This window comes from Parus major, chromosome 13 (genome assembly GCF_001522545.3).
Source record: "Parus major isolate Abel chromosome 13, Parus_major1.1, whole genome shotgun sequence".
Classification (NCBI taxonomy): domain Eukaryota; kingdom Metazoa; phylum Chordata; class Aves; order Passeriformes; family Paridae; genus Parus; species Parus major.
In genome coordinates, this window is record NC_031782.1 from 1,488,313 (window position 1) to 1,504,001 (window position 15,689).

The window sequence follows — 15,689 nt, forward strand, 5'->3', positions numbered from 1 at the left end:
CCCGGATCCCAGTAGGGACCAGAGGACTCTCCCTTCCCTCTTGGCTCATGCAGGGCCCCCTGAACAGCTCCTCCCACCCCAAACACATTCCCCTGAGCTGCTCACGGTGCTGGGATGTGGCAGCACACAGGAGTCTCCTGTGTTTGCAGTGTGAAGGGGATGAAGGTGCCCCCTTGGCTGGGTAGGCTGGAAGTGGTAACTCCAGGCTGAATTTAGGGTAAACGAGCCCCCTCCTAGAGTGCATTTCTGCAAAACTAAAAAATCCAAAGCCTGTCCTACCTGCTGTCCCACACAGCTCCACGGTCAGCATTGGCTCAAAGTTTCTCTTCCCAAAGGCTGGGTCACTGGAGAAGAGCAGAAAATCAGGAGAGTTTAGGTGAACCACAGTCCCAAAATCCAAAGGAAAGCTGACAAAACACTGCCCACAAGTGAACCCTCCCGCTTTGGCTGCTGCCTGACAGAGTGACCCCACAAGAGCAGCTCTAGGGCACACACCAAGTGTGTCTCTCCCAGCTCCTTGCACCCTGTGGCTCCCCACAGCCCCGTGCCCAGCAGTGCAGCTCCCTGTGCTCTGCAAACACAGCTCCCTGTGCTGGCTGCAGGGGCCCTGCCCAGCCACACAACCCCAGGCAGTTTCCAGCCCCACACTGGTTCACTCAGCCCCATGTGCACTTACGTTTGTGCCAAGGACAGTGTGAGACACCTGGGTGTTTCTGAAAGGCAGGAGAGAAGCAGGTTACCAGTGGAGCTGTGTCCCTGCAGCGCCCACTGAGGGCTTTGCCCACCTGACAGGGACGGCTCACGCTGCCAGGGCTGAGCCATTCCTGCACTTGCACTTTGCTGGGGTTTTGGGGCACCACTAAAGCTGAACCCCAGAGCCCAGACCCAGGGAAAACCCACAGGGAAGAACCTGGAGGGATGGGGCAACCTGGTGGGTTATGGCCACGCCAACTCCCACACCTCATTATAAGGATGGGAAAACTGAGGCAGAAGATGCCCACGGATTGAAAAAGCACCCCAAAAAAGAACAGAGCCCCACAGCCTGGCAGCACAGGGGGCTGCTCACAGCTCTCCTGCCAGCTGAGCACCCGGCCAGCATCACTTGCCCGTGGCCGGGATGGCACGGGCAGCACGGGCACACTGGGGAGGGCGAGCAGAGACAGTCACAGCCCTCACCTGTTTGCTCCAGGAGGGCACAGCGCCGGCTCTCAGTGCCCACCTCGCCATCCCCCAGGGAGCCCAGGCAGAGGGGCTGCGGCTCCACCGATGGGGCTGTGCCCCCCACCTCCACTTCGGCCGCCGGCTCTTGGGCAGAGAAGCCCTCCAGCATCGGAGGAGCGGCCTCGCCGCAGCCCAGGGCCACGGAGGACTCGGGGTGCGGCTCGTCAAGGAAGGAGAGCCAGTGCCCGAGCTCGGGGTTGAGTCTCTTGGAGCGGCGCACGGCGTAAACAGCGCTGTCCTGCCTGCGGGCCGCCTTCCCTGCTCCAGGGCCGCCCTCCTGCTTCCCAGCATCGTCCTCAAGGCCGCCCAGCTCCCGCGGTGCCTCCGCCTCGGGGCTGTGCCGGGGCTCGCCCCTCTCTGCCGCCGCTTTCCCTCTGGCTGTGCAAGTCCCACCGGCATCCTCGGCATCGGGCGGCGCGGGGGAGCAGGAGCCGGGCGGCCGTGCCAGGGCAGCGTACACGGGCTTGCCCAGGCGGTATGGCTTGCTCACATCGCACAGCAGGTCCCTCGCCAGCAGCTCCTTCAGGATGGAGAAGGATGCTCCGGGCTTCTTGCAGCCGCCGGCTGCCTGCCAGGCGCAGCCCGGCCGGCTCTGGGCGCTGCCCGGAGCGGGGGCACAGTCCGCTCTGGCTCTCTTGAAGGGGCTGCTGCAGGGCTGGGGATTGCTGTCGGGGGGCAGCTTGCGAGGGGGCAGGCAGTAGGTGTGCATGTAGCGGATCAGCTCCACCACCGAGTGCAGCTCGCCCTCGCAGGAGAACTGGCTGCCCGTGCCGTCCTCCGCCGAGGACAGGGCGGCCACCGAGTCGCCGGAGCTCAGCGAGTCCTCGCTGGAGTCACTGTCGTCCTCGTGATGGGCGCAGCCGCCCGGGGACGGGTGGTGGCCGCTGCCGGGGCACTCCTCGGGAGCCTGGGGGGCTTTGGTCTGGGAGCAGGAGGTGCTGGAGGTGAGGTGCCGGTGCAGCTCCGTGCAGCTGCGGCTCTGTGCCTGCGGGACGCTCGCCCTCCTGTCCCGGGGACCCTCCACCTTCCCAGAGGAGAGAGGAGAAAGTCAGCCACGACCCTGGGGGGAGGCTGAGAGAGCCACCCCACACCCTGAAACCCCCCGACCTCCCTGGGAGAGCCACCCCACACCCTGAAACCCCCCGACCTCCCTGGGCTCATCCCCTCCTGCATACAGCGATGCTCCATCTCCCCGGGAGGGACCTGCTGCTCTGCCCAGCCAATCTCATTTCCCAGGCCTAATGCACCGCACAACCACAATTAGCAAAGCAGGAAAATCTCTGATGGCACCTTCTGCCGGTTTCAGATCAGCTCAAGTGTTGGGCTGGGCTCTGCAGGCAGTGATTCCCGGCTTGGGCTGAGTCAGCAGCGAGGGGGACAAGGGGGTGAGCAGGGAGCACACGGGGCTTTCACGAATGGGTGCTCAGGGAAGCTGGGAGAGGCCAAACCCCGCTGGGTTCAAGCGAGATCAAGGTGCTTCTTAGCACAGCACGAAGTCTAAAGCTCTGCAGAGCCCAGACTGCAACAGCCAGGGATGGGAGCCCTGCGGGTGACAGTCCCTGCCTGTTCCCAGCTCCTGCCCAGCCCAGAGGCTGCTCACACTGCCCAGCACCATCCCTCGGGCCCCAGGAGGTGGGTGCTGCAGGGTTTGGGGGGTACCTTTGTGCAGGGCCGTGCGGGCCGTGACTTTGGGGTCCCCGGGCGCCGGGCGCTCCCGTCCCGCTGGGCCTCGCAGCTCGGAGGCGACGGAGAGAGGAGCAGCTTCTTCAGCTGCAAAGAGAAGGGGCAAGAAAAGGAGTCGGCATCGCAGCGAGGGCTCACGGGAGAGCACATCCATCCAAAAATGGGGACAAAAAATACCGGGCGGGGAGGGTTAGGGTTAGTGTTTCCCACCTCCTCGTGGCTGTGGGGCAGGTGCCTGGCTGTGCACAGCCCTGTGGGGCCGGGGCTGTCCCCACAGCGTTCAGCCCAGGGACCCCCAGGCGGGCTGGGGCGGTGGGGACAGGAGGGAATTGACTTCCCAGGGCCAGCCCCACTGGTGTCAGACACACAGGAGCTGCCGTGGCATCCCAGCTTCTCACTCCATCAGTTGTGCCCTGAGGTGACAGAGGCTTTACACGGCTGTGAGTGATGGGTTTGGACAGCTCGCTCGAGTCCCCGTGCGAGCCTCATTTAGCCAAAACATCCTCGACTCATTAACGAGCTCTCAAGGCGTTTTGCAGATGCAAATCCCGGTGGGACCTGCCGAGGATGTCCCCCATCACCGTGTCCATGGGCACTGCGGGGTTTTCCCCGGGTCACCCTCTGACGGCAGGGTCAGCACAACATTTCCCTTCTACTCAACCCCAATTTTGATCGGGGGGAGTGAAAAAAAAAACAAATAAACCCAGACCCCACACCCAGCAACATTTTCGATCGTGCCCATGCGGCGCTAACAACCGGAGGTGACAACAGCTCAACAGCAAGACGACTGCGTAGGCACCGGGGACTGCAGGAGAGACAGATCTGGGGCTCCCGGGGGGCACAGAGCCCTGGCGGGTTAGGGACTGATAGAAAAGGGGTGCCCGGGTCAGGGTCTGCCAGGAAATGCCAGCCGCAGCTTTAGGAGCGAGGCTCCCGTTGGTGGAAGCGCCCAGCACCCTTTCCCCCCCTCCCCTGCAACGTATACATCCTATATATACACATACAGGTCATGTGTGATATATACCCCTGCGCGGGGCGTGGGCGGTGGAGATGCACGCTGTCACCACTGGATGTCACTCCTCCCCTTGGCTGGGTTTTTGGGGACACCCCGGGAGCGGGCTGGGGGCTCTGGGCAGGACAGCGAGCCGCAGGAGGGAGCGGGCTGGGGGTCCTGGCCCAGGGAACCCCCCGGGGAGGGCAAGAAACGCTCCCACTCCATCCTGGCCAGGAAGGGGAGTGGGGCCGGAGCCCCAGTGTTGCAGGGAACCGAGAGGGATGCTCCTCCAGCCACCAAATCTGGAGGGGCTGGAGGCCACGCAGCCCCCGAGGGGCTTTGGTGGGTCAAAGGCTCCCCCTGAAAGGCGAGGGAGGGCAGGGGCTGACACTCTGTGACAGCGGGGAGCTCGGCCCGGGGCAGAGCCAGGGGGAACAGCCACCACTGCCCATGGGCACGGGGCTGGGATGAGCCAGGGAGAAGCCCGGGCAGCCCCACACCTGCACGTGGGATTTAAAGCAGGTGTGGGTGTCCCAAAGCAGCCCCCAGCCCTCTGCCACCCGCCCCCCACCCCGTCCAGAGATAGATTTGTATACACACAGCTCGTTCCCGTGAGGATGGTGATGGAGGTGACAGCAATGATGCAGAACATGTATACGTATACAATACAAGTATATGCTTTGGTATTGACGGTTAAAGAGAGTTTTAAGCCTAGAATGAAAAAATTCAGACCTTGGCTTCCTATCATACCCATGCAGCCGGCTTATCTGGGGCTCATCCAAATCCACCTTAAACAGTAGGAAGTGGGTTCTTACTAGAGACAGCTCATCACACTCGGGGGCCGGGGGCGGCCCCCCCGTGACCGGGGCGGTGGGTTTGGGGGAAGGGGCAGGTGAGGTGGTGGCAGAGTTGAGCGTGTCCCCCTCTTCCATAGTTCGGAAGGCAGCCAGGCCCATGTCATCTCCCTGTATATCATCCAAAGTCTCGGTGAGGGCTGCCAGCAGCGCTTCGTTCTCGCTGTCTATTATCTGAAAGGAGCAGGCAGAGAAGAAAGGGGGTGTTAGGATGGGCAGAGGGTCCTCGTGATGCTGGAGAGGGGACAGGGACCAGCAGAGCCACAGCAGCTCCCTCACTGTCCAGTGATCCCACTGGGAGAGCTTTTCCCCAGCACAGCACTGGGATGGGATGAGGTGAGACCCCAGAAAGGAGCATCAGTCTGAACAACTCCGCCCCAGCAGGGAAAGAGTGAATCAGAGCATCTCTCCCAACAGCCCCTCCACCCCACCATGAGGCAAACAGCAGCAGATAAAGGATCTGTGAGGAAGAGTGGCCCAAATCCTCCTGACTGTGCAAGTGCAGAGCTGTGAGCTCAGCCCAGTGGACAAGAGGGCACAGCCTCCCAGGAGGGCACGGGGGAAGCTCTGCCCACTGGCCAGATGCCACAGCTTGTGACAACAACCACTCTGAGTTTTGTATTCACTAAAAGCCCCCAAACACAGGCACCTCCAGCTCTTCAGGGGCTCCCACACTTAAAGCTGCTGCACCCAGTGCTGTGTGAGAGACCCTGTCCAGAGCCTGGCCCCAGCCACCCCCAAATCTGCCATCAGCATCCCCAGGTCACGCTGTTCACCCAAAAACCCGCTTAGGGGAGCTGTAGTGCGAGGCCCATCTCCCTCTGGGCCAGGCAGGGCCAGGGGCTGCTCCTGCCTCCTCCCTGCCCATGGCTCCAGCTTGACTTGGGTCCCTCTCTCCACCTGGGCTTTGGCTTTGTGATGCACCTCCAGCCTTCCCAGTGCCCTCCCAGTCCCATCCGGCCCCACGAGCTCCCTTCCAGTCTGGCAATACAGTGCTGAAGCCCAGAAGAGGATGCAGAAGCTGAGGAATGGCTGGAGTGAGCCAGAAGTTCCTTCTTTTTGGTCCTCCTCCATCATAATCTGAATGTAAACCGTGTCCAACGGGAAGCAGGCTACCATCAGCAGTAAAATTAGCACGGGGGTAAAGTCAGGCTCACAGGCAGGACTGCACACAGCCTCCTGTGTTTCTCTCCTCTTGTTTGAAAATTAAACATCTTTTGTTCCATGCCCTAACCTTGCTCGCAGTTACTGGAGCAGGCTCCAGGGAAAGGCAGCAGGATGCTCCATTTTTGGCTCCGTTTCTTTTCCTCCTGTTATTGGCACGAGATTGCTGTGCATACAAGTTCAGTGGGATACATTTCATCATACTCCACTGCTCCTCATCGGCCTGGCTTTTGCATTTCTTTTCTGTTTATCTTTTCCCCAGGAAGTTCATGGAAAATATGCATCTCGTGATGAAGGTCCCTCAGCTGGACTGGACCATTTTCAAGCACAGCATCAGCCCAGCACAAGAGCCAGAGGGTTGTTATTATGGGCAGGTTAGAAAATATTGAGGCCTTTTTTTTTTTTTATATCTCCTTGTTTAAATAGAAATCATCCTCCTCCCAAAATGTAACCCAGGGTTGGTGATTAGCTGGTACCTGTGGCTCACAACCTCCTCGTGCAAGGGGGTGAAGGCCTGGGCGCTGCTCAGGAGGGCACAGAGCCCCCAGCCCCGAGGACAGCCACATCCAGGGCATGGCACGAGCTTTGGGCAGGGCGAGGGGGCTGCCCAGCCTGCTCTGTGCCCTGTCCCCTCTGACCTCCCTGCTCCAGCCTGTGTGTGCTGTGCCCTGCCCTGCCCTCACAGCTCCAGGGATGATCAGAGACAGGAGCAGAGGGACACGGAGCATCCCCTGGGCCAGCACCGCCATGGATCCGAGCAGAGGAAGCAGCCCCTGTGCCAAAGGGACCCCAGCCCCACGCAGAGGGGGCTGCCAGAGCTGGGAAAACAGAGGAAGGGGCTGCTTTGTGCTCCTGGAAAGGGAATTCTGCCAGTGCTGAGACCCCCGCACTGCCGCCCTGGCATTCCGGGAATGGAACAGGACACGCTGCACCCCGGCTGCAATTCCCTGTGAATAATCCAGCACAGGAGGCTGGCTCAGCATCCTCCTCCTCCTCCTCCTCCTCCTCATTAGCCCTACTCTGCTTGCCCCATTTAGAGCTGGTGCACAAATTAATGGAGCACTAATCAGCTGGGGAGGAGATATTAATAGTTATGTGTGTTCCCTCCTCCCACCCTCCTTCTCCCCCTGCCTGCACCCTCGGGGGGTTGGGGGTACCTGGAAGAGCTCGGAGTCGTCGGTGCTGTACTGGCTGGAGTCGGTCTCCGAGTGCTCCCCGCCCCACTGCAGCTCGCTGAAACACCCAGCAGAGTCCAGGTCTCCGGCGTCCAGCTGGGACAGATCGATCTCGGGGAAGTCAGAGTAGAGATGCTCCTCGCCAGACACCTCATACTGCACACAGGGAAGCACAGAAAGGGCTGAGCCCGGCGGTAAAGGCAGCAGCATCGCCCCAGGTGTGCCCAGTGATGCCAGCCCTGCTCCAAGGCCCCTTCCTGGCTCCAGGAGCGGTGCCACGGCGCTGGCAGGGTGTGCTGGGCACCTCTTCTCCCACTGGCTCTGCCACTGGTCACTGTGAGCAGCCCCACAGCTGCCACCAAACCCCCCCTGGAACAGCAGGACCTGCATGGGAAGAGCCTCGTCTCTCCCAGCGAGAGCAGGGCACAGCACGGCCACCCAGGGCTCCCAGGGCAACTCCTGCCCCTGCTGCCCTAAAAGTGACATCCAGGTGGCCTGAGGATCAGCACAGGAGGCCTGGGACAGCAGCACACAGGGCCAGCCTCACACCTGTCCCCACCACGGGGCCCTGAAGCACTCAAGACATCCCTCTGGGGAAGCTGCACATCCCAAAGTGCCGCCAAGGCAACCCAGACCCTGCTCCCTGCCCCGTGCCTGGAAATGAGAGGATGCCTGAGAGCACATGGGGGATGTGAGCTGCAGGAGCTGAGCTAAAAATCTCCATTTAACCACAGAAAGGAGCTGGCACCTGCCCCACTTGGGTCTGGCTTGCAGCCATGGAACCCCACGGCAGCACCCAGCACCCGCTGCCTGCCCTGGCATTTGCACCGTGCCTGGTTTTGCCTCGGTGTCCAGGCTAAAACACAGAGGGGAAAGGTCTGCTGCGACTCCTCCCAGCACTGGCTGCCCAAGGGGAGTTTTCTGGCAGTGAGGGAAGCAAGTTTATTTACAGAGCAAATGGATTTTGGAGCAGGCAAACATCTGAGCATGTGAGAGAGGCTGCAGGGGAGCGTGGGGGCCCCTCCTCCTGAAGCACCCTGGAAGGGTCTCCTCCGTCACTCAGTGGGAAGGAAAAGGGATTTCAAACCCAGCTGCAGGGATGGAAAAGACAGCTTTTCTCTCTTTCTCATTTTTTGTTTTTCAAATTGGGATAATCTGGGATTACTGACTGTGTTCCCCCAGGCTGAGGAGCCGGTCTGCCACCACATCCAGGACACTCCAAAGGACACTCCCGTGCACACACTCACTCCCACTTTGCATTTCTCACCTGTTTCCCACCATGACCAGTCCCAGGGGAGGTGGAAAACAGGGAGAGCACCTTGGAGGGCACAGCAAGGGCAGGGGAGAGTGGTTTTATGGCCTGAGGGTGCCATGCCCAGGGCCTGCAGTGGGGCTGGGGGACACAGGGAGCTGCTGCTGCTGCCCCAAAGCCCTGGGAGCTCTCCCAGGACTTTTCACCTTTTTGCTGGAAGGATGTGTATCCGGTAGATACCACAAGTGTGGTGCCACAAAGTGTATCAAGCAGCTCTGAGTGGCTCTGGGAGCTGATACTCCTCGCTGGGCCCCCAGGATGGGATTTTCTAACCTGCCCTGCAAAAACCTTTGTTCCCAGGTGTCAGAGCGCATGCAGCAGGTCAGGAGTGTCCCCACTGCCAGCTCTGGGGGACACAGATGCTGCTTTTCCCCTTGTTCTGTCCCCTCTGCTCTGGGATCAGATGTGCTTTGGCCTTTCAGATGTGTCCCTTACCTGCTGTGGCTTGTCCCTGCCTTCCTGTCCCTGCTCTAGCGCCTGCTCCAGAAAAAGTCTTGTGACAACTTTGTCTCCCCCTTCTCCCCCAAATCTTCCCATGGGAACACAGGCAAAGGCTTTTATTTTTAGCCAAGCCATACATACATAGATATACGTGTGTCTGTGTGTGCGTGTGTGCGTGCAATTAAAAATAGCAGAGCAGCCAAATTCTCCTGCTCCTTTTGATATGCCACAAGGGAAAAGATCCTGGTGCTGAGATCACAAGGAGCAGCTGACACCAGTGCTCGGGATGTCTTTTGATCAACTCCACAGATGTGACATGTCCCCATTGGCAACAGGGCTGGGTAAAAATAAACTCCTGCAATCTAAAGCTGCTGAGCTGCCCTCCCTGGGCACTCCAGGGCAGCACTGCCCCGCCACTGCCACGCCAGGGATGCTCCCAGCTTCCTGCTACAGCTCAGGAATGCCCAAAACTCAGCTCTGAATTGAGCCTCCTCCTCCTGGAAAACCACGGGCACAGCCTTTGCTGATTGAAGTCACCCATTCTGGCACCTGGATGGGCACCCAGCACTCCAAGCAGTGCTGGCAGTGTCATGTATCCAGCCCAGGCAGGCAGGACCTGGGGCTCCAGAGGGTGCCCATCACTCCCAGCTCAGAACCCTGAGCAGCACTGAGCCCCTCTGGGCTGGCCACAGGCTTGGGGAAGGGTCCAGGCCCTGCCCGTGGCAGCAGCCGTGGGGAGGCTGCCTGTGGGCACGGGACCTCATCTGCTCCCACTCTCCCTTTTCCCACCCTTTTGCACTTCCTGCTGCCTTGGGAGAGGAGTGAACTTTTGTTCTAATTTTACTCGGGACTTTGTAGGAAGATCAGCCATGGGTTCTTGGTGTGCAGCCAGCAAACACCCATGGAGACATGCTCAGAAATTTGGAGGCATCCTCCAGCCCAGACACCTGGCCCGGGTGTGCTGCAGCAAGGCTGCGACCAGAGAGCTGCAGGCGGCGTCTGACGGATCCCTGCTCCAGGAGGAGAGCTCCTGCTGGCTCCTTGGTCAGCATCCCTTGGTCTCCTGGCCATGGAAGAGCTCCTGGGTGCTCTGAGGCTGCCACCACTGCTCCCACTCCCTGTCCCTTTGCAATGTCCCCAGCCTGTCCTTCCCAGGGCAGCGGTGGCACGAGGAGCTGGCACAGGGCTTAGATCCATCTCCCTGCCCACCTGTGAGGGTATTCAGTGCAGGCCACTGTCTCTGGTGTCCCCAGAGGCTCTGGGGACACGTCCTGGGCTGGAGCCACATCCAAGGATGACACCCTGGGGACAGCAGGTGGGACATGTCCCTTTCAGTCCTTCTGGTTTGGAGCAGTGTGAACTCTGGCACGTGAGCTCTTTATCTCTGAGGAGACACGAGCCTCCTGCCCAGGCCCAACTCTAATTCAAACACTGGATTAACGAGACAGGAAATGTTTTCCTCTTTTTCAGCGTCAACTTGTGCTCCCCAAACTAAACCCTGCAGTCAGCAGGACTGGAGAGGCTGGCTGGGGTCAGGCTGCTGGCTCCTGGGGACAGCTGTGGCCACGAGCCCAGGGAGAGCAGAACAGCCCTGCTGCCAGGAAAGAGCAACCTGAGCCAGGGCAAGCAAGGGCTCAGCTCATTGTCTGCCTCAGGGAGCCGGGGACAGCGCAGTGACCGTGACAGGGAGACCTGCAGGTGCTCTCCTCTGTCTCACTCCAACAACAGCACCGGTAGAAATCGCCCTTATCTGCAGAACCCCCGGGTCCAGCCCCTTGAAGTCATGGCCAAGTGTTTTGGGCTGCGGGCACCCGGGGTGATGGCACACCAGGGCTTGTGCTTGCTCAGCCTGCACTGGGGCAGCCTCTGAAGAGCTGCCAGCAGCAGCTTCCAGGAGCCTCATCCTGCACTGCCTGCACGGGGTGCTCTGCATGGCCCTGCCACTCTTGGAACAAAGGGGAGAGGCAGCACCTCGAGGGGCCACAGGCAGCCCACTCCTCACCAGGGAGCAAACGGTGACTCAGCTCCTCCCTGCACAGCTCAGAGCCTACCCAGAGCATTAAGGGATAAATATACATCCACACGTGCTGCAGACACAGCCCCAAACGAGCCAGGGGCGTTCAGGCTGGGACCCAAAGTAGCAAAAGGCGAGAAATGCCGAGAACACCAAGTGCTGCTCCCACCAGCCCTCCCTCGGCCCCACGGGGAGCTTCTCCCTCCTCACCCTCACCCGGGCCTGACTCGAAAAAGGAAAGAAAATCCTTGGGCAGGGGTTTTGCAGAGAGTCGTCTGGGCTTATCAGGGAAATCCATAATCACAGACTGCTTCAAACGGGGATTACAGCCCTGCAGGGAGACTGCAGGCTGCTCCGCACGGCGGGCTGGCACCGGGCAGGTGGCACTGGGGTGACACTGGGGTGATACTGGTGTGGCACTGGTGTGGAACTGGTGTGGAACTGGTGTGATACTGGTGTGGCACTGGTGTGGAACTGGTTGATGTGGCACTGGTTGATGTGGCACTCTGGTTGATGTGACACTGGTTGATGTGACACTGGTTGATGTGGCACTGGTTGATGTGGCACTGGTTGATGTGACACTGGCTGGTGTGACACTGGTTGATGTGGCACTGGTTGGTGTGACACTGGTTGGTGTGGCACTGGTTGATGTGACACTGGCTGGTGTGACACTGGTTGATGTGACACTGGTTGATGTGGCACTGGTTGATGTGGCACTCTGGTTGATGTGACACTGGTTGATGTGACACTGGTTGATGTGACACTGGTTGGTGTGACACTGGTTGATATGACACCAGTTGGTGTGGCACTGGTTGATGTGACATTGGCTGGTGTGACATTGGCTGGTGTGACATTGGTTGATGTGACACTGGGCACAGCCCCTCACCCCTTTCAGGCAGGGGTGCCTGCAGACCCCCAGCACCCTCCTGGGCTGCCCCAGAAGCCGAGTGAGGAGCCTTTGGGGGGATCACCCACAGCAGGACCCTGCTGTCCCCACAGCTCCCAGCCAGGTGACATTGTCCCCATGGGGTTGGACCATCAGCACCAGGCCAGGGGCTGCCAGCTCTTTGTCACCCCCAAGGATGTGGCAGCTCCAGCCCAGAGGGATGTGGGGTTTGTGGGGTGGGCAGCCCGGCTCCAGCACCAGGGAGGAGGGCAGAGGTGGGAATGGAGGAGAGAGCTATAAATAAGTGTAAATACAGCAAGGAGGCACCTGGCCAGAGCTGTGAAGGTCACCAGAGTGTGTGCCAGCAGATAAGCAACCCCCCTCCTCAGTGGCATTTGACAAAATGTCACTGTGAATGAGGGAGAGGTGGTGTCGAGTTGTGCCTTGGCCCTGTCACCCCTTGACACCCCCGATATTTATAGCTGAGAGCCCCAAAGCCGAGGGCCAGGGGTCCCTGGAGGTGAGGGGACCCTGGCTGCACACACAGGGAGTGCAGGGATGGGCAGGCCCCTCATCCCCTCCCCAGATTTGGGGGAAAGGCACCCAGGAACCTCCCAGGCTGTCTGGAGCACGAGCCACCTCGCTGTCCTGCCAGGCATTTTGCCCTCTGCTCCCTGTTAATTTTTAATTACTTTTGTTTTAAAAACTTTCTACTAATCCATTTTAACGATTCAGCCCAGCCAGCAAGAGGGGCAAAACCTCATTTAAAGACAGGACTAAGCAAACAGCAGCTCTTTCTTCCTCCTGAGCTACTCCAAAGCAACTTCTGCTGGTCCCTGTGTGTGCAGCACGTGGGAGCTGCCAGGCCCCACGCCGGGCACGCTGTGCCAGCACAGCCTGGACTCAGGGGCTGGACTCAAAGGTTACCCCTGATGACCTTAGAAGCCTTTTCCAACCTAAATGATTCTGTGATTCTGTGGCACACGTGGAGCAGCCGCCCTCCCAGCACAGCCTGAGATGTGCTGAGTGGGAAAAGGGGGTGCTGAGTGGGAAAAGGGGAGTGCTGAGTGGGAAAAGGGGGTGCTCAGTGGGAAAAGGGGAGTGCTGAGTGGGTAAAGGGGGTGCTGAGTGGGTAAAGGGGGTGCTGAGTGGGAGAAGGGGAGTGTTGAGTGGGAAAAGGGGGTGCTGAGTGGGTAAAGGGGGTGCTGGGTGGGTAAAGGGGGTGCTGAGTGGGAGAAGGGGGTGCTCAGTGGGAAAAGGGGTGCCCAGTGCCAGGCTCTGAGCCCCAGCTCGAGCTCTGAGTCTCACTTGCTGACTTTTGTCTTACATTAGCAGGGTGTAATTAAGATCAACCATGAGATGCCAGTAATGGGAAATATTAAACATTAACCGCAAACAATAAACATGAACTTGCCAGGATAACTTTGATAGGGAAGAAAGATGGAAGAAATTGCACTAAACTGTCCTTGAGTCACAGGATAGAAATAAGGAGCCTGAGATACTGGTAATAATGCCCTGGATAAACAACATTCTGCTGGAATACTTCAAACAAAGGTGTGTCGCTTTAGGAAGAAGGGCAGCAGCGAAGTATATCACAGGTTACGAGCTGCATGTTCACACTACACTCAGCTCATTTATTCAGGCTCCAAATTAGGGTCTACTTTGGTTCTGCCTGAGCTCCAGGACCAGCCCAGGGCTGCAGCAGCCACCAGGGAGCCCCTCACAGACCCTAAAGCACCCTCCAGTGCTGCCAGGCACAAGGCAAGGGCAGGTGGGGGCTGTGCGAGGAGCACAGCAGGAACAGGCTGTTCCCGAGGAGCCACCTCCTCTCTCAACACCACCTCATGGAAACAGCCCTGCCTGGCCCTGTGCTCTGCCAGGCAGTGCCAGCACACCTGGGCACCCACAGCGTGCTCAGAACGGTGCCTGCCCACGTGTGACAGCTCCATCCTGCGCCCCTGGGGCCAAACAGCAGCACCCCCTGGTACCCACGCTGCCAGCAGCCAGCCTGGCAAGCACCATCCACCCCCAAACACACACGTGCCACGGGCTCCTGCCAGCCCTGCCCCTGCCACCAGCTCCCTGCCACCACCCGATGGCATCAGCCAGGCAGGGCACAGACCCCGGGCTGAACCCTGCTGGGGCTTTCCAAGAAATTCCTCCTTATCTGCCCCAAACTGAAGGCAGGACCAACGGAGAGCAGCTGGCACGTGCTGAGCCGGGCACAAAGCACAGCAGGGACTGAAATGTGCCACCAGCTCCGAGCTCTCCAGCTCTGTGATCCCCAGCCATGGGGACAGGCAGGGAAGGGGCAGGAGCAGGCAGGGCTCCCCCAGCACCACCCCAGCCCTCCCTGCTGGCTGTGTCTGTGTGGGACAAGGACACAGCAAGAGGTGGCACAAGCCCTGCAACCCCGAGAGGATGCCCGGTGGACTGTGGTGGAGGCCAGCAGGGCACTGAGACACTGAAATTCTTGGGATTGCTGCCACTCACACAGCCCTGGAGGTGGCAGGACAGGCTGTGGCCACAGACAAGCTGGGAGCCCGGGGAGCCAGGCTGTGCCACGACAGGGGACAAGTCCTGACTCACTCAGGAGCTGACTGTTAGCCAGCTCTGCTGGTCACAAGAACTCCCCACGATGGCAACTGCCTCCTTTTGTAAGGAAAACATGAGGGGGTGATTATTTTCAGACCTTCCTCTTCCTCCCTGCAGCCAGCAGCCACATGACTGATGTGGGCACAGGGGTGAGGAGGAGCAGCCCCAGGTCCTGTGGAGGTTTGGTGCCCAGCTCAGAGGCTGCCAGGGCTCCACGAGGCCAGAGGACATTGCAAACATCCTGCCATGGCACACCTGAGCCCAGCTCAGCTCCACAGGCGCTGCCCACCCTGGCACTGGCAGCTCTTCACCCCTCTCAGCCAGCCCTGAGAGCAAATCCCTGCCTGGAAGCACCAACTGTTCCTCCAACTGTCCCACAGTGAAGCCAGTGCTGTGGTGGCACCCAGAGGCAGAGACACTGCCCACGGGGACATCACCACCTCATGCCACACTGGGTGCTGCCTGTGCCACCAAGCCTGGCCACAGCCGTGCTCCTTACCCACAGCCACAGCTCTGGGATCTTCCAAGCCCCCAAAAGCTCCCCTTGGCTTTCCAGGAGCCACAGCCACAGCCTGGCAGTCCCTGAACCACTTCAGCCTGGCTCTGCCCAGCTCAGCAAGGGCTGGAACTCCTCTGGCACTCGGTGTTGTCCTGTGTGCCACCGGAGCTGAGGTGACACCCGGCCCAAATCCTGCCCAAACCCTGCCCCTTCACACCTGACAAGCAGGCAGAGAGAAGCTGCTGCCTGCCAGCCACCCCAGCCCGCTGTCACTGTCACCTGCAGGATGTCCTTGGCTCCCAGAGCCACAGGTGCCTGTTCACACCTGGCTGATGCTGTGCTGAGGAGCAGGCACTGCCTGGACAAGCTGTCCCCTGCTGGCAGCGCTCCCAGTGCCTCCTGCACTGCCAGTGCCTCCTGCACTCCCAGTGCCTCCTGCACTCCCAGTGCCTCCTGCACTCCCAGTGCCTCCTGCACTGCCAGTGCCTCCTGCTGCTGCTGCCCACCCTCCTGCAGCAGCTCCCAGGGGTGCAGCCTGCCCTGCCCAGGGCTGCCCGTGCCACCTCTCCGAGCTAATCAGGCCGAGGCAGGAGACAGGGAAGGTTCAAGCTGGGGTTAAGAAGGCACAAGGAGGATCTTCCCGCATTAGCCTGACCTCGGTGCAGCCCCAGCATGCTGCTGGAGCTCAGGCTGCCACCACCAAAGCCTCACTGGATGCTCCAGGAGCTTTCTCCTGCTGGACACGGGCTGTGCTGGCCTCTGGGAGCCCCTCCAGGCCTGGCTCCCAGGGGAAAATGAGGTTTGCAGCTGCATGCACGAGATCTCAGAGGATGCAAAGGGCAAAACCACTC

At 60.0% G+C, this 15,689-nt stretch overlaps 1 protein-coding gene across 1 annotated transcript in view; it reads right to left on the minus strand.

The window, feature by feature from the left end:
• Positions 1 to 15,689, minus strand: part of PPARGC1B (PPARG coactivator 1 beta) — a 45,056-nt gene that overhangs the window by 8,497 nt on the left and 20,870 nt on the right. Inside the window, exons 2-7 of the mRNA XM_015642162.2 lie at positions 7,074 to 7,247; positions 4,714 to 4,926; positions 2,881 to 2,991; positions 1,177 to 2,245; positions 677 to 713; positions 280 to 344 (exon numbers count right to left, since the gene is read on the minus strand). Coding sequence (XP_015497648.1) covers positions 280 to 344; positions 677 to 713; positions 1,177 to 2,245; positions 2,881 to 2,991; positions 4,714 to 4,926; positions 7,074 to 7,247 — 1,669 coding nt within the window. The remainder of the gene's footprint in view (positions 1 to 279; positions 345 to 676; positions 714 to 1,176; positions 2,246 to 2,880; positions 2,992 to 4,713; positions 4,927 to 7,073; positions 7,248 to 15,689) is intronic.